At 39.2% G+C, this 18,272-nt stretch overlaps 1 protein-coding gene and 1 long non-coding RNA gene across 5 annotated transcripts; one reads left to right on the top strand and one right to left on the bottom strand.

The window, feature by feature from the left end:
- Window positions 1-494: 494 nt before the first annotated feature.
- LOC134081376 (uncharacterized) lies at window positions 495-16,599 on the bottom strand. 3 transcript variants are annotated; one of them, XM_062537555.1, is made up of 16 exons: window positions 16,552-16,599; window positions 15,358-15,458; window positions 10,816-10,864; window positions 10,672-10,714; window positions 10,338-10,527; window positions 10,074-10,217; window positions 9,730-9,937; window positions 8,551-8,651; window positions 7,640-7,801; window positions 5,524-5,560; window positions 5,413-5,446; window positions 4,881-5,079; window positions 3,588-3,731; window positions 3,318-3,498; window positions 3,017-3,117; window positions 495-2,583 (listed from the first exon to the last, which is right to left on the bottom strand). In XM_062537555.1, exons 3-16 carry the CDS (start codon window positions 10,856-10,858, stop codon window positions 2,041-2,043), a joined length of 2,130 nt encoding a protein of 709 aa, XP_062393539.1. In that variant the 5' UTR covers window positions 10,859-10,864; window positions 15,358-15,458; window positions 16,552-16,599; the 3' UTR covers window positions 495-2,040. The 3 variants fall into 3 exon arrangements, with proteins under 3 accessions (XP_062393539.1, XP_062393540.1, XP_062393541.1); XM_062537556.1 differs by lacking the exon at window positions 16,552-16,599 and having other exon boundaries at window positions 15,358-16,102; XM_062537557.1 differs by lacking the exon at window positions 15,358-15,458 and having other exon boundaries at window positions 10,338-10,714; window positions 16,552-16,589.
- Window positions 12,062-14,069, top strand: LOC134081449 (uncharacterized). Of its 2 annotated transcripts, XR_009939532.1 has the most exons (4): window positions 12,062-12,179; window positions 13,070-13,406; window positions 13,615-13,751; window positions 14,021-14,069. It is a non-coding gene; the product is annotated as an uncharacterized LOC134081449 (long non-coding RNA). The 2 variants fall into 2 exon arrangements; XR_009939531.1 differs by lacking the exon at window positions 12,062-12,179 and having other exon boundaries at window positions 12,358-13,406.
- Window positions 16,600-18,272: the final 1,673 nt, after the last annotated feature.

Here is an 18,272-nt window from a genome sequence, read left to right as displayed (position 1 = left end):
TAAATCGGTACTTTAAAAAAAAAAAAAAGAAAACAAGTTTTTATGATGATTTTTTTTCAAGAACCAACCAACAATATTTTAAGCTAAAATCTTTCATAATAGGCCTATACAAATAATAAAACAAAAAAATCACATATTATTACACATATTATAGCCTAAGGCCTAGGTGAAATTTGACCAACAGCATATTAAGCAGTAGCCTACCTTGAAAACCACAAAACATGAAAGACTTGACTGTTTGCAACTTTGCACTTTTTTCTTCATTCTACCTAATCTGGTATTCCAGATGAATGTGTTGAATTGTAGCATAGTAGGCCTACATGTAATGGGAGGGTAGGCTATATGTTTTGTGTGGGTCCCTCACCCTACTATGGGGTGGACAGAAGAATGGGGATGAGTGATTGTGTGTCTGCAATGTCTTAAATTATTAGCCCTATATTCTTCCAATTTCGTTGTATTCTGTGCAATGACATTAAGTATTCAATTCAATTCAATTCAAAATAAATAACCCAATGTTTAATGTATTTTTAAACAGGTCATGTTACATGTAATGCATTCATTTCTCATAAACATCGCATTTATCTATCGTTACTTTTTTGGCAACCGGCTATTAGGCTACTCAATGCCGTCTTACAGAGAAAAATACGTCATACCTCCACGTTTTACTAACCGGAATGCATGCATTCTCATCAACTTCGCAATCTATCGTTAGGCTACCAGTTAAACAGCAATACATGGATGATCCCCTTCTGCCGTTTAATCGTGTATCACTACACTTGTAGGCTATGTAAATATACATGTAGGCTTTATTAATTTTACCGATGACTTTTACCCATAGACAGTAAAAGTCTGCCTAAGAAACGTCTCTGCTAAAAGCATGAGATTTCCGTCCATATCAACTGTTGCCAGAGTAAACAAAACGATTCAACTAGCATTGCACTGCAGACGTTGACTAGCATTTTAAACAGCTAATTTCTGCCGTTTTTATGGGACAACTGATCATATCATTCTCCCGTTTATGCATCTCATTAACGTTTGCTTTTGCAAGCAACACCCATTGTTGATGATGCATCCTTGGTTCGGTTCCGAACTGGTGGAAATGCGGGCAGGTTCACTAGCACACCACGGTTCAAAGACTTTCAAAGGCTGCACCTGTTCAACAACACCAGGTTAGCTGTCAGTAGAAAACAGCCTTCAGTGGTGTGTGCAGACTGTGCACTGACGCTGCCGTTTTAAGAGTCAACACCAGTGAGCGCGATTAAGCAGCTGCATATTTAATGAGGCACCGAAATGAGGCACCGAAATTCACATTGTATTTCGGGATGGTTACTACCGTTGATGTTCGCCCCGAGTACGTACTTGTACCGAGTGTCGGTACCCAACCCTACTGATAAGATCAGTACAGTGTATAGCATGGTTATCACCAGTAGAACTGAACGGTAAATAAATGAATATAATGAAAGATGGGAAAATAAGATGTCAGCTTACATTATATATTTGGTACAATAGTATGGATTACAGTACAGTAATTCATTATGCAGTTCCAAAACAAAAAGGTAACACATGAAAACATTAGGGTAAGTGACTACGTTTGCATTATTATGAACGGCGCGTATAACTGAAGCTGCACGTAAATTAGCTTCCACTATAACCAATGGATGTAGCTACGCAAGACGTGATAGCGGCACGTACATTAGCTTCCACTATAACCAATGGAAGCAGCTACACCAGACGTGATAGCGGCACGTACATTAGCTTCCACTATAACCAATGGAAGCAGCTACGCCAGACGGGATAGAGGCACATACATTAGCTTCCACTATAACCAATGGAAGCAGCAACACCAGACGTGATAGCGGCCTGATGAAAGACCTTTAAAAATCAGAAGGTTCTTGCTCTGCACTGTTGTTTTCACAACGTACAGCAGAGCATAGTTTTGTAAAATGAACTAGGTCCAAAATCTACATCAGTGAGTAAAAGGTTTCAATGCCTTCACTGTGATCCCTAGAACCTTCAGGCTCCTTGATGTTCTCCACAAAGTCACTGGGATAGGTCACGATCTGTGTCTGTGTGAACGGCAGGGTCGTTGTTTTTTTTATCCCAATCTGCAAAGTAAGTGCCCCATTTCATGCTGTCCATGCTGTCATCCCCATCAGCTTGAGACTCACTCGTCTCCCTCCATTCAAAGCTAATGCTAAGGTCCAATTCCTCACTCCTCCTCCTCCTCCTGCAACCTATAGCATCTTCAGGAGACGTGTCATGGTGATCCCCATCAGCTTCAGACTCCTTCATCTTCTCCACAAGTGAGTTAGAGGTTTCAGTGCCTTCACTGTGATCCACAGCACCTTCAGACTCCTTCATCTTCTCCACAAGTGAGTTGGTTTCAGTGCCTTCACTGTGATCCCCAGCATCTTCAGACTCCATCATCTCCTTCACAAAGTCGTTGGCGTAGTTCAGGATGCATTTCAGTGTGAACAGCAGCACTGCATCCATATCAGGGTTAAGATCCTTCTCCTCATGGTAGTTCTTCACTGGGAAGATGTTGTTCATGGAAATCCCCAAGTCTTGGCTACATGCTCGAACCTAACACACACACACACGCACGCACGCACGCACGCACGCACGCACGCACGCACGCACACACACACACACACACACAATTTAAATATAATATTAGAGAATGTATGGGTATTATCTAAGGAGTGTAAACAAGCCAGTCAATAAGCATGTTTCCATTTAACTCATTCGCATATTATATGAGCGTTCAACATTTACAGACTAAGGTACAAATGGAAGATGTAACAAATTTAAATGTTGAATGTTTCAATCACGTTTGTACCTTTTGCAAATTGATAGTTAATTCACCTCCTTCTAGAAATTGAATTGCTATGCACATTAGAAGTTTTGCATGTCAAGTGTTTCCAATCAGGTTTTAATATTTGAATAGGCCTAGTGAAAATGTGAGCTCACAAAGTTGGATGGAAACCTGCTTCACAAACTCCCTCAACTAATTCACCTGTTGATAGATGGTCTTGCTCCTGTAGATATGTTTGATGTCCTCCTTCACATGAGGACAAGCCTCGTCCACTTTGGTCAAGATGACCACGAGAGGGATCTCTGAAGTAGAATATAATAATTACTCACACAACACAACTCTGGTTTGGAGTACACATAAGAAAGTAAATAAACAAACTCAAGGAATGCAGCAGATGAAATCACAGCTGTAAATTGACTCACAGGACAATATTGCATCATAATTCAAAACAAAGTTTTTACTAATTTAATCAGTGTAGTTAATCATATTATTAGCTTCTCACCTAAAGAACAAGCTTTTTCACGAATGTTTTGCATCATCCTGATGAGGTCATTGTCCAAACGGCCATTGTTGGTGAAGGTGTCTATTGGAATGGTGAACACCAAGCAGTGAACTTTCTCGTTTAAAGTTGGGGAGCTGTTGTATCCTGTGTCTTTTTCAGAGCATTGCTTTACAGGATGAAACTACAGAGAGAGAGAGTTGAGTTGATGAAATACCACTTAACATTTTTATTTTGAAGTGCATATCTGTTTTTGTGTCTGTGTGGTTGTACCGTGTAGCCCTCTTTGATGTGACCATTTAAGGTGTTGATGATGTCAATAGGCTGCACTCCGAAATCTTTGCCCAGACCCATGACATCACTGATGACAAATGGCTGAATGCTTCCATGCTCATCTTCGAATAGGTTGGTTGTGAACTAATAAGATTAAAAAAAAAAGTTACAGTAACCTTGCAGTTGAATACAGATGGTACGGGTTGAGAATGCACGTTTCCTTGCAAGGCAGTTGAATACAGATGGTACGGGTTGAGAATGCACGTTTCCTTGCAAGGCAGTTGAATACAGATGGTGCGGGTTGAGAACGCACGTTTCCTTGCCGCACATCGGGAATGCCACAGGTGCGGGATTTGTAGTTAAAAGATTATAGAAATGGTAATGTTAACCACACTAACTTTGCGTTACACCAATTGAACCTACTTCTGTGAAGGTGATATAGGCATAACTAAACCTTTTTTTTTTTGACTGTCCATAAAAAAAAAGGCAACATGAGCCTTAGGCGAAAGTTGGTGGAAAAGGAGCTGTGGTTTGTATAGAAGTTCCTCTTAATATTATACTTCTTAATTACAGCGATGGATTGTTGCACAGTAAACATGTAATTCTTGTACTTGTTGGTGAAGGTAAAATGAATAAATATTTGTCTGTCCTTTCTGACTTAAACTGACGATTCTCATTGTCAATTAGACGTTTCTTAGCTTTAGATAGAGCCATCTTCACTCCACTCGTGGGAATGGGATTGTTGTGATTTGGGCAGGCTCGAGGTTTAGAATCTTTGGCAGTAAAAATCGTGAAATAGATACACATAGGCAGAGCTGGCATTAGCCTATACTTTTTCGTTAAATTCAACGCTAATTATCATTTAATTAACATTTAATGATAACATTTAAAACTAGTTACACATTTGGAAATGTCAGTTTGTGTAGTGATGTGTTGTGATCTCTGAGTGAAGATAACTGGAAGAATTAGTCTGGCTGATAGGGGCAAACAGTGCGCTACTCGCTAATAAAAGCGAGTTCATTCGCATGACGAGACACGAGGGCCACAGGAAATTTTAACCGGGCCACATCTGGCCCGCGGGCCGCGAGTTGAATAGGCCTGGCCTACGGGATCTCTGCGGGATTGCCGCGGCAAAACGTGCATTCTCAACCCGTACCCACTGTATATTGCTACTCTAATTTCCCAACAATAAGCTGCGGTTTATACACTGATTAGCTGCGGTTTATACACTGATTTTGCAAAATATGAGGTAAATACACAAGTACAGTTAATATGGTATTGTAATGGTCTTACAGTGTGAGTAAAGTTTTTGCCACCAGCTGCCACTGTGCTAGCGGTATTGATCATCCTGTCCAAGAAGATGCCCTTTATAGACTGGATGAAGCTGGACTTTCCTGCTCCGATAGGGCCAATCACAAGAATCCTGAGATGATCAACAGCAGGATTCTTGGGTTGAATTTTCTTCAAATTCTTCTTCATCTCATCGTTTTTTCTACATAAATATAAAAAAAAACCACATTAAATGTGATCATGGTAAATTCAACTAGATGTACCGCATAGCAGTACACAATATGACCGCCGCTCAGTTCTGTACCGGGGACCAACATTTTTTTTCTGTAAAAGTCAGTTATGGTGTTATGGTGTCCCCGGAATCATTGACCAAAAATTTGTAGATGACAATCACTCATGACCATTACGCTAGTGCAGTCATAATTAACCTCTCTGAATATGGAAGAATGCTGTTGAATATTTTGTGTTTTGTTTCTCATCAAATATAATACCTATCAAAATGTAAAAGACATGGATGATGTTGCACTACACTTACCCCCAGTTTATGTTACGCCAGCCGGTTTCCATCACTAGAGGAAAACAGAAGACCATGAAATCAAACATAAGTTTGTGTTGTGCCTGCAGTATGCATATGTGTGGGACTTACACAGAGTTGCTGGATCTGCTGGAGGTGATGAAGACTCCTACCAGAATAAAACACATAAGCTTAGTGAACTGTTTGCGTGATTGGATTGTGTGCCATGCATTCCTGTGTGTGTGTGTGTGTGTGTGTGTGTGTTTCAAGAGCTGATGTAGGCTACAGTTTCACTTTCACTTATCTTGGCAGATCTTTGGTCTATCTTTTAGCACATATGTTAACAAGCAACAGTAAGATATTTCTAGAGATGCATAATTGAGGCAATACTGGGCCCATATACTTGGACTTGTAAAAATTCACAGATACCACTTACATACATCATTTCCCCAGAGCTTGTGCTATGTTTCGCTCTGAAACCATGGTGAGGGTTTAACAGAGAAAAATGTGAAAGAAATTATTTCAATTGGTTGTTGGCTAAGGACTCCAAGATCTTTGCTAAGCAAGATAATTTGAAGATTGGTCAGTAATGGTTTAGTACAACTTTATCCCCATTTTCTGTTAGTCTGACACCAGGTTGCCATACACCCGACACATACACAATCACTTACTTTCAATTTATTTCAACCCTTCCCTCATAGGCTAACACCTGGCAACGTAAAACCCAAATAAGGAAACCGGTGCAGTTCACAGCTGAGTCTCGCAAGCAAGCGGGCTAGTTGATATAGCCTAGGCTACTCCAGAATTAGCTGTTGTGAAATGGTTGGAAATTGAATTGATTAACACATCACAAACTGTTCTTGAGTGTCGGTAGCCTAACTTGTGTCCTCGGAACAAAATCTGACAGCAGCTTTGGAGTTTTGGAGGTTGGCTGCATATACTGTATGCCCTTCCCGAAACGTCCCTACTCACTTCAACTCGGTTAGCGAGTGAACTTCCTTTTCAAGTCACACTCGTGGGTGCGGAGAACACTGTGAAGGGGTAGGGGTTAAAATAACACTACAGGGAGAAGGAAATTGACGTCATATTTGTTTTCATAGAAATGATGAAGGCAATATATTAAATCACCAATAAAGATGTTCTGGACACCCCTGTGTCTTATGATATACATCCCTATTCTCTCCTTTCATTACTATGAGTGAGGAGTTGCTGTATTGCTTTATTTAAAGGGATAGTTCGGGTTTTAACATCAAATTATAAATGTGCTGTAAATGCGACCTGTACATGTGTTTAAATATTACAGCCTACTTCTGTACAATCTTGCACATTTTACTGAGTATCAAACTAAACATGAGTTGTTATTATGTAGCTTAAATCACGCTTTTGTCAGTAAATGCTGTCATACGGACCAAAAAACAACTGGCAGGGAGATTACACGAGCTGCACAAACACGTGAAAATGGTTGCCCCTGCGTTTCAAGTCAGCATCCATGCTGACTTGCTCCTGGAGGCGTGGTAGCTCCTCTTCCTAGGTACTTCACTCGACTCAAATTTTGTTTCGGATGATACTCAAAGTGGCCTACCCTCGTGTGAACGCGCAAAGAAAGTGGAAGGGTGTAGGGCTAGGGTTTAGAGGCACGTTTCGGAAAGGGCCATAGGCTCTCGGTCAGGTAAAAACAACGACTAAAATGCAGTAACGTAATCCTGTTTTTTTGAAAGCTAAATATTGATAGGTATGGGCTAGAGGTTGATGAGTGTGGCGATGACATCATCGAAACGCAGGTATGCGTTTTCCGCCGTCCAAACGAACGCTAGAGGGCTGCGTTTTTGAACTTATGCACTTTGAACTTATGGACCCGGTTTCAGATTCAGGGCTATGCGTTTGCAGGTTTCATTTGGACGATCGGCCAAAACGATGCAAAACATCTGCGTTTAAAAACGTCTCTGTGTGACTTTTACCAATTTGTAGTAAAACTACATAACATTTTGAATGTTCTTTTTACTTATATGGAGCCAACAAACAAAGTTTTTAACAGAAGACTTAGACCTGTATCTGTAGGAAGAAAATGTCATGGCTTCCTGGTCTGTATCATCAAATCAACAGACGTGTTTCATCTTGCAGCGATGCGCAAATCTGTTCGAATCTTTCAAGACATGCCTCACCTTTAGCCAGATCTGCACAGCTCTGATTCGATCAAACACGCCCCATAAATCCGGGATAATGACTCAATCAAAATAATCATCTGCACCTTGATGTTCTCCACAAAGTCGTTGGCGTAGTTCAGGATCTGTGTCAGTGTGAACAGCAGCACTGCATCCATATCAGGGTTGAGCTGTTTCTCCTCGTGGTAGTTCTTCACTAAGAAGACGTCACTCATGGGAATTCCGCAGACTTCACTACATGCTTGCGCCTAGTACACACACACACACACACACACACATTTTAAATTCTGTATTTGGATTAGTTAAGAAGCATATATCATGGCATAATCCAAATTTGATTAGAAAGGTGTGCAACAACAGCCAATAATCCAGTCCATTATGCACAATAAGGGTAAAGGTGACACCTACGCCTCCATATGTAGAGGCTACCAATTACTGCTGATACAGAGCAATTTCCTTTCAGTGATCATACCATTTGGTCTCATTTGCTGTGTAATTGCTGTCATTTTTCAGGATCGAATGAGCAGTGGTCAGAAATGTTAAACAAATCAACTGATGGACATTATTATTGTTATATTCAAAGAGTGTCAAAAAGCCTTAAGGAGAAATTCTGATAATCTGTTGGTTTAAATTGTTATCATCTGAGCAAAGTTTACAGAAAAACGGAACACATTTGATTCTATGTAAATATAGTGTTTTAATCAATTTTAATCACATTTGTACCCTTTTGGAGTTAGCAAATCATCTAGCAAAGCATTAGAAGTGAATAAAAATAAATGTTCCCCACTTTGTATGGGACCAGGGAACATAGGACCCTTTTTTGGTACATTTTAAAAAGGGTCCTATGTTCCCAACTTTTCCCAAAAAAGGTCCTATGTTCCCCAGTCGCAACACATACCGGGGAACATAGGACCCTTTTGGCGAAAACCGGGGAACATAGGACCTGGGGAACATAGGGATGACCCCCTACAGGCATCCAGTCCCCTAACTAATTTACCTTTTGATGGATGATCTTGCTCCTGTAGATATGTTTGATATCGTTCTTCACATGAGGACAAGCCCGGTCCACCTTTGTCAAGATGATCACATGAGGGATCCCTGACATAAAATAATCAAAACCATGACATTAAAAAATGTGTAAATACATAAGAGTTTAAATATCTTTCTTTTACATTTTAGTTACAAACTAAGCCCCTCACTTAATCTAACCCATTGCTGAGACTCTCATTCATGCTCTTTGCTGTTGTGAGTTCAGTGTTTGGCAACATACAGTGTCTCTCCCATCCTCCATGAACTACATTGGCTCCCTATGAAATAACATTCAGTTCAAATCATGGAGGTATTATATATAACTGAAGAGCGTGACTAAGTCCCGTCCTCCATACAAATGAATGGCCAATGCTAGGCTAGTAAATCCGGCCAATTTCGAAATGTTAATAAAGTGTTGTTATAGCGTTGCCAGCTGCAGCAGCGACATTTCCGGAAAGGTACTGACTCGATTAAATTCATTCTGGACTCTCTATCCGACCACATAAAGACGTGGGGATACTTCGGTTTGGCTTTAGGGACCCTCTACTCACTACCACGTAAGTGTAGTGTTGTTTGGAACAGTAGAAGAGGTATAAAAATAGCGTTTTGTAGCGGCGAAAGGACATGCCCGCGTCACTTCCAGGCTAACGAGTTTTGGCTAAAAACGGTGAGCTCGAACTTTCTCAAAATAAATCCGAATGACATGATTTTGGTGTCAACTCAACGTATGTACTCCCAATAGTCTGAAAAATGTATCTAAAGTGCATTTCACTCCGGATTATCCCTTTAAGATGCTCTTAAGGGGAGCTGTCCACGATAAAAGTTCTGAAATATTCCCTAATCAGATACCGAATCTCAAAGATGGCAGCTATTTTGTAGGCGAACTTCAGAGGTCTATGGAAATATCTGTTCCAGGGTGTTTAGCGTGGATGGTCATGCTAGCTTTTAGCATGCTAAAAAAACTAATCTCAACTGCCCGGCATATAGATGTTTATGATTATAAGCTTCTAATTGTTCTAAAGTATTGCAACACCACCTTGAGCAATTTTAGTTGGAGTAAATAAATGTAAATAAACAGGGTAATATTCCATTATAATTAAAACAAACGTTTTTACTAATTTAATCAATTTAGTTAATCATCTTATACCCAAATCACAAGCTTTGTATCGGATGTCCTGCATCGTCTTAATGAGGTCCTTGTCCAAGAGGCTGTGTGTCTTCTCATCTTCATTGCTAGTGTTAGCTGTGAAGGTGTCTATTGGAATGACGAACACCAAGCAGTGAACTTTGTCATTCACAGTTGGGCAGCTGTTGTATCCTTCGTCATTCTCGAAGCATGGCTGTGTAGGTTTAAACTAAAGAGGAAGGGAGAGAGAAAGACACAGGGAGAGGGAGAGAGAGAGACTGTGTATCACTAAAATACCCCATACAGTAAATCTTCTTTTGTCTCTTTTTGGTCATTTTTGTCCTGGTGCCTTTGTGGTGTAGTACCTTGTACCCCTCCTTAATATGACCTTTCAGAGCACTGATGATGTCTCTAGGATGCACTCCCAAATCCTTCCCCAGGCCCATGACATCACTGATGACAAATGGCAGATCACTTCCACGCGCATCTTTGAATTGGTAGGTTTTATACTAATAACATCGACAAACACAGTGCAAGCAAAAGTTGTAGTAACCTTGCAGGGCAGTTGTGTATATTACTACATATTGATTGTTACTGAATGCATACTGAATGTACAAAATCTGTCTCACTTCCTTAGTTAAGCATGTGCCAGCGGCTGCAACTGCACAAGCTGAGTTACTGATCCTGTTCATGAGGATGTTCTTTATGGACTGGATGAAGCTGGACTTTCCAGCCCCAAAAGGACCAATCACAAGGATGCGGAGATGATCAACAGCAGGTTTCAGTTTCTTCAAATTCTCCTTCATTTTAAGGTTTTGACTACACAAAAACATGTACAATATGCTCAGGATATAGTTAATTCAACTGTCTGAATATAAAGGAATGCTGCAAAATGTGTTCCATTTCTCAACTAATTCACAAATGCATTAACTATCAAAATGTAATAGACAAAGAAGATGATACATTTCCGTCCAGTTGATTTCAAACCAGCCAGGAGGATTCATCACTAAAAGACACAGAAGACCAAACAGATGGAACATGATTTAAGTTGAGTCTAATATGACACATTTTGGGAATATGTTTGGAAAGGGGCTTCAATATACTTACTTGGATCATGCTGAAGTAATGGCTTCGAGAAATAGAGTCCCATTTTCACCTGCCAGAATAAAACACGGAGTGAATTGTTTGGATCTATATCAACTTTGGATTTTCCACAGGCATTCACAAAATGACCATGAGCAAGCATCATATCATTTGCGAAGAAATGCAGCAACTAGGGTTGTCATGAAAATTAAAAGAGCATTAATTAACTAGAAAAGCACTAGTTTGTTTGTCTGTCTGTTTGATAGCAAGACAACTCATTAGTGATGGATGGATTTCGATGACATTTTCAGGGAAGGTCTGAAATGACCCAAGGAAGAAACAATTTTGGGATTGATCCGTATCACCGTCTGGTTTCAGGAGGCAGTTATGTTTTTCGCTTGGCGGTGTAATGGCATGGTATGGCCACGTGGTGGCGATCTAAATAGTTTAGGTTCAAATGTACACTGTAAAAAATGGCTGTGAAATTCACAGTTATTTACAGGAAATTTCACAGTAGCACTACTGTATATGCTTTTTACAGTAGAATGTTGTAAAATTTACAGTAACGCCCCTACAATTACAGTAGTCCAAGTGTTACTGTAGACATTACAGTAGTCAAAGCACTACTGTAAAACAAACACAGTATAGCCACTATAGTACTGTAAATAGTAAAGTAAACTACTGTATTTTTTCTTTTCAACAATTGGCCAGTAAGTTACTGTAAATACAACTGAAATCACAGTATTTAATTGGTTTTCATTTTACAGTGAATGCATAAAATACTGTAAATGGAAATGCGGTACCTTTACTGTAAAAAGTATTCACAGTAACTTGCTGGCAACAATTGGGCAGTAAGTTACTGTAAAACTACTGAAATCACAGTATTTAATTGGTTTTCATTTCACAGTGAATACATAAAATACTATAAATGGAAATGCGGTACCTCTACTGTAAACTACAATTACAGTAGTAAGTGTTACCATAGAAATTACAGTAGTCAAAACACTACTGTAAACAAATCACAATAGTAGCCTAGGCTACTGTAAATAGTTAAGTAAACTAGCCTACTGTGTTTTCCCTTTTTTAATCTTATCTTTCTTTTAACTCATAATGACATACCAGAGACGGTTGAGAAAGTCAATTTGATGTCAAGAATTAAGGCTTTGATCACACTATTGAGCAAGCATAACACATTTCAGCCTAATAATTTTCCACGATTGCTTTTAACTGCTGCTATCGCCTCTTGATAAGCGCATGCGCACACGCAGTAATTCCCATCCCCCACCCCTGACTTTTCAACTCCAGCCAGAGTGACTTCACTTCAACCGTCACTTTTCAATCATGAATCTGACTGCAATTTTCAACTCTGTACAAACATCATATTCAAGGTAAGAATTACAGTACTTTTGTATGCCAATTGAAAACGGGAATTTATTAGAAATGTATTGTTTTCACAATGAAATGTTAACCAAAGCCATTATTGTCATGTTAGAATCAGCATAGCACATATCGATAGCTAGAACTAGCGAGCTAACGTCGCTAGCGTTAGCGGTGTTAGCTGTTAATGTTAACTTTTCCAGTAACTAACTTAACCATCATGTGGGATTTTTCGAATGATAGTCAATATCATATCTAGCAATAATTCAGTCTGATATGTCGTTATGAATGTAGAGTTTTAGTTTGAATGAAATATCAGACGCAAGTAGCTTAGCTTAAAGTGGCTGTTACCATGCAGGCTGAAGGCTGAAGTTAGCTAGCAGACAGACACAGGTGAAAGTTGTTAACGTTATCAGCTAGTTAGTAACATTACTTTGCGAACTCCATGGGGCATGGGTAGTTAACATTAAACTTAATACATGTAGTGTTGATGCATAATATGTAGTGTTGCTATAACTGTTAAGAGGACCAGTAAAACAAATTAATGAAGTAGGCTGATGTGTAAGTTATCTCACCCCTAATTTAGGAACTGTAGTTTTGCATAGTCATGCTCATAGATCCGTCATATAGTGGATGTGAAAGGGGAGCATTTGGGGAATTTCAATTACCAGAAATATCATGCCGATAAGTAAAGGGATCTTTAGTTTGTGAAGGGTAGTGTTTGGCTAAATGGTATTCATTTTATAGCCTTTATTTACCCAATGTTTGGTGACTTAAATTGAGGCATGTGTTTATTTAAGATGCATGTGAGTGTAGTAGTGCTTCAGTGATGGTCTTTTCATGTTCTGTGTGTTTTGCAATGTATTAATTAATGTAAGCCTCTTTCTGTTCCCTCTGTTAGTAGGTGGTGTGAGGACTGCTGCCCTGAGAACGCTGTGTCAGAGACACTTAGGCTGTGTGCATTTTGGAATGTTCCAAATGTGTGTCACTTCCATAAGGAAGAAGTTCCAAGCCTGCAAGTGAGTTCACTCACCAAATAGAGACACACGCATATAGCATTTAATATGTGTGCATGTACTGTATTTGTGTCTGTAACTGTTTAGTTTATCCCCTCCTTTCATGTGTCTGTTATGACTTTGTGGGCTCAACTGTCAACAACTGTCCAGGGCGAAGTCGGTCTACCCTGATGGCACTACCTGATGATGCCTGTTAGCCATGGCTGCTGCCCTCAACATGGTGTAAGTGTTTGTGTTTTATTTATGTTCATAAATAAACTGATATCAAGAAGTAACATAGATGGTGACAAGGGTGCCTCATGGCAAGGTAATTATCATTTCTATTTCTACATCTGATTGCCTTGCTTATTTTTTAAAGCTATGATTTGTTTTGTATGGCAATTGCTGTTTATTAACAAATTATATGGCAATTGCTGTTTATTCTTTTTAGGAGCCATCCAGAAGTCCCAGCCTGGAGCCAGAGGCTGCTATTGCAAGTCAGATGGGAGATGGCCTACAGTATGTTAGGCATCAGAAAAAGTGGTGTTTGCATGAAGGCAGAGTTGCCGCAGGCAATTATGAGATTAGGTATGATATCACATAGACATACTAATGTTCAGAAGTGTAGGGTCACTTCGAAATGTCCCCTTTCCAAAAAAAAAACACTGGACATATCAAAGTGAACTCCCAAACTTTGCTATGGTGGTGTATTGTACACATCTGCATTACTTCTATCTATTGCACCTGACTAGTGTGGGTTTGCTTTTATTTGTCACACAACCGGAGTAGTTTGCATTAATTACTGTATATTCATGAACGGGGTGAATTGTAATGTATGCTTTCTTTCTCTTTTTCAGACACTTGACATTTACTGCGAAAGGTACCATCAGAGCACCTCTCCCTACCCTGCAGGATACCTATACCAAAAGTATTTCAAAAGACATTTCACGCTCTGACCACGGACTGTTTAAACCACTGAGGTCAAGCAGACGTCTCTGTTCCCACGTGGCAGTCTGAGGGAACACCCACAAAACAGACTGGGGATGAGTTTCTTTACTCCGCATCCTGTACACACACAACTCCTTATACTACATTACATAGACTTGCCAGTTGCCATACTGCACTTACACACACTGCGCTTTTAACCCCCTTATCTGTGTCAAATCAGATAAGGTTGTGGTTGTGTTCAAACCATGTCTACTGTTGTCTGTCAACATCCACTTCAGTCATACATTTGAAATGTCTTAAATAAAACAAAAGTTAAAATTGTTTTATTGTCTGCAGTTAACTGAAATATTTTGGAATATGAGTTATTCTATTAATGATTGCTCATGTAAGTTCAATTGAATTCACAGTATTTAACTGACCTAGCTTTTACAGGGAAACAACCAATACTGTAAATACAACAACAAAAAAAATCTTAATTTAAAATCAATTGTTTTTCACTTTACAGCGAATACATAAAATACTGTAAATGAAAATGCGGTACCTTTACTGTAAAAAGTATTCACAGTAACTTACTGGCAACAATTGGCCAGTAAGTTACCGTAAATGGAAATACAGCACCTTTACTGTAAAAGGTTTTCACAGTAACTTACTGGCAACAATTGGCCAGTAAGTTACTGTAAATGGAAATACAGTGCCTTAACTGTAAAAGGTATTCACAGTAACTTACTGGCAACAATTGGCCAGTAAGTTACTGTAAATGGAAATACAGCACCTTTACTGTAAAAGGTTTTCACAGTAACTTACTGGCAACAATTGGCCAGTAAGTTACTGTAAATACGACTGAAATCACAGTATTTAATTGTTTTTCATTTTACAGTGAATATATAAATACTGTAAATGGAAATACAGTACCTTTACTGTAAAAGGTATTCACAGTAACTTACTGGCCAATTGTTGCCAGTAAGTTACTGTAAATTTTACAGTAAATTTTTTACAGTGTATGATAACCAAGGAAGAACAATGCAGCCGGAGGTCTGCGCTCTCTGAGTACTTTAAGTTGTTATTACCTCCGCCAAGGACGTTATGTTTTCGACTGGGTTTGTTTGTTTGTTTGTCTGTTTGTCTGTCTGTTTGTTTGTCTGTTAGCAAGACTAGTGCAGTGCCCGTGTATGACAACTTAGGAAGAACTATACAGGCGGAGGTCTGCGCTCTCTGAGTGCTTTTCTAGTTGTTATATGTGACCTACTTTGTGAGAAGAGGTTGTTTACATCACTGCCTGCTGTACTGGGTAGATGCTTGTCAGCTACTTGCAGAAACAGTCTGTTTTTCATAGACCGGAAGTGGTGGCTGGCACAAAACAGCTTGTGGTTTATTTTTTTTACAAGACTAGCACTTGTGTTAACAAATTAATTATACATTTACATACATTTAAAATAACAAATTATTTTACCGGGGAGTCCACACAGTTTTCCTCATGATGAACACTGAACATACAGTTTAATTGTCATTCCAATTTCACTTTGACACAATTGACCATGAAGCTTTATGGAAATAAGAATTCTTCTATCAAGAAAGCTGCTTGTCCTTGGGTCAGTCACGCTTGTGTTGCTCATGTGTGTCTTTTCCATGTTGGCCTGTAGGTGGCGATGTAGAGCTCTCAGAGGATGTCTTTGTGCTGTGTGGAGCTGAAGGCCCTCCATGATTTTCTCTCTCTTGTGTATATACGTACAGTATGCTATATAGCACATTGCATATTACTTTCTTTGTATGCCTCTCACTTACTGACTTTTCTCATAACTTCATTCAAGTAATCAATGGCTTTTGGTAAAATATACTCTTATTGTGGTGGGGTTCCCTTTTTGTGTTGTTCCACCCTTGAGACACCCCCAAACAGGAGGATATTTGTGCCTCTTGATGCCTTTAAGGCAGACACTCTCAAAGACTGAGACATATAAATTACTGCTAGTGTCAAAATGAATACATGATCAGATTAATTGATTTGAAAGTTGATGAATAAATAGATAAACAAATAAACAAACATACAGATGAACGAATACATAATAACTATAGTAAAAAAAACTGTGATTAACTACAGAATGAGGGATTTTCACAGGCTGCCCTCAACTCACTCTACAGCTGGATGAAGATCAAGGTATCAATGTAAAGTAGACGACCTAACACAGCCATTGGTTTCATTCTGCACATGCAGGGCTCAATAGCACTACAAATCTAATCAACAGATCAATAATAATGATTTCATTTCATTGATAATTGCAGATAAACACAGTAATAACATTGTTGTCTTTAGACATAGTACCTTCTCTTTTTTTGTGTGAAAAACTACATATTATTATTATTATTATTATTATTATGTTTCTGCATGCATGCCAGTTCAACTGAAAGGAAAACTGTAGAGTATTATGAACTGTGTTTGTCCTACCTTTGTGAGAAGAGGATATCTGTGTTTATATCACTGGGCAGGCTGCTGAGTCTGAATGTCAACAACTTGCAGACACGGTTTTATTTTCATAGACAGGAAGTGGCACACATCAGCGTGTGGTTTAGTGTCTAGTAGGTAACACACTTGTGTGAACAAATAACATTAGAGGAGCCAGTATCACTTTGTGACAAATGTTTTCTTGCTGTAATATTCTGACTGGGAACACATATCATATTGGACATTTAATATACAGTACATTCTAACTTTCCTGTTCATCCATGAAGCTTTTTTTTATCAACCAAGTCCATTCTAGTTAAACTCTCATTCCCTAAAATCATGAGTGAAACCCCAGCTCAGCATTGCAGTGGTGGCCAAGCTAGCTACCTGACCCAGCTCAGAGTTCACAGTGCCGTAAAAGTATAGTCTGGCTATCACCATACTAAGCTCAATCTCTTAAGATTGAACATTAGTCTGGGGAGGCTGGAGCCGTATGGCTGCTGGGGGAAATCCAAGTTCGCCGGAAGTTCAGGCAGGGTTCACCCAGCCAAGTAAAAGTATGCAATTTTCCAGATCCAAAATGATTACAGTTATGACTTCTGTATAAAAAAGGTGTCTTACATTATTAGAGCTTATTTGTTGTGCAGAAAAGCTAGGCCATTATGATAGCGTTGTTGTCTTTAGATGTATTGCATGGGTTTTTATGAGATACAATTGTATTTTTTTTGAATGCATGACTTTAAAACCATTATTATATTAAGAAAGTTGTATTACACAGCTTAGCTTATTGTTATTATTGTAGTGTTCTACTATTTTGAGAAGAGGATGTTTACATCACTGCCAACTCTACTGGGCATATGATTGTCAGCAACTTGCAGAAACAATTTTTTTTATAGACAGGAAGAGGTGGCTGGCATGAAGCAGCATGTGGTTTAGTGTGGGTGCAAGATTAGGTAAGCGCTCGTGGGAACAAAATACATAAAATCGGCCAGTATGACTTTGTGCCTTCAATTATGACTGTAATTTTTTACCGTAGGACACACACAATATTTCAGATATAATTGCCATTCCAATTTCCCTTCAATGCAAATAATCATGAAGCTCTATGAAATGAGAATTTTGTTATTTTTCGGTTTTCTTTTCCACTTCTTGAACCGTTTCTAATCCCTACTTATGAAACAATTTCCCTTTAAATTTCAAATAACCATGAAGCTTTATGAAAAGATAATTATTCTATCAACCAAGCAGAGACGTCCCTTGGGATAAAACTCTCATTCCCTAAAGCCATGACTGAAAACATAGCTCAGCTTTTCAGTGGAGGCCATGCTACATGACACATGGTTTACTTTCCATGAATGCTACTGCTTGTCCGTCACGACTACTTTTGATGCTGGCATTTGCTCTTGTTATTGTGTGTCAGTCCCTCACATGGCCTGTAGGTGGCGATATGGATTTGCTGACTTGCATTCTGAACATTCTTGGTGTGCCTTTCACTCACTGACTTTCCTCATTATTTCATTAATGTATTCAATTAGCCTACTTTTAGCATAGGATACTTTGGGCGTGGTCTGCTTTTCATGTAATGTCACCTTTGGTAGAGTCAAGCTTGGGCCTGGCTGGTGTAGCCTCCCTGTTAGAGTGACCTAGCGGTTCTCTCTTAACCTCTCTTAACTGTATAAAGCAGCAGTTCTCTCTGCTTGTACAGTATGGCAACATGTGCCCAC

Source organism: Sardina pilchardus, chromosome 1, assembly GCF_963854185.1.
Source record: "Sardina pilchardus chromosome 1, fSarPil1.1, whole genome shotgun sequence".
Classification (NCBI taxonomy): domain Eukaryota; kingdom Metazoa; phylum Chordata; class Actinopteri; order Clupeiformes; family Clupeidae; genus Sardina; species Sardina pilchardus.
The sequence above is the reverse complement of the archived record's forward strand: the minus strand, read 5'-3'. Positions and strand labels throughout refer to the sequence as shown.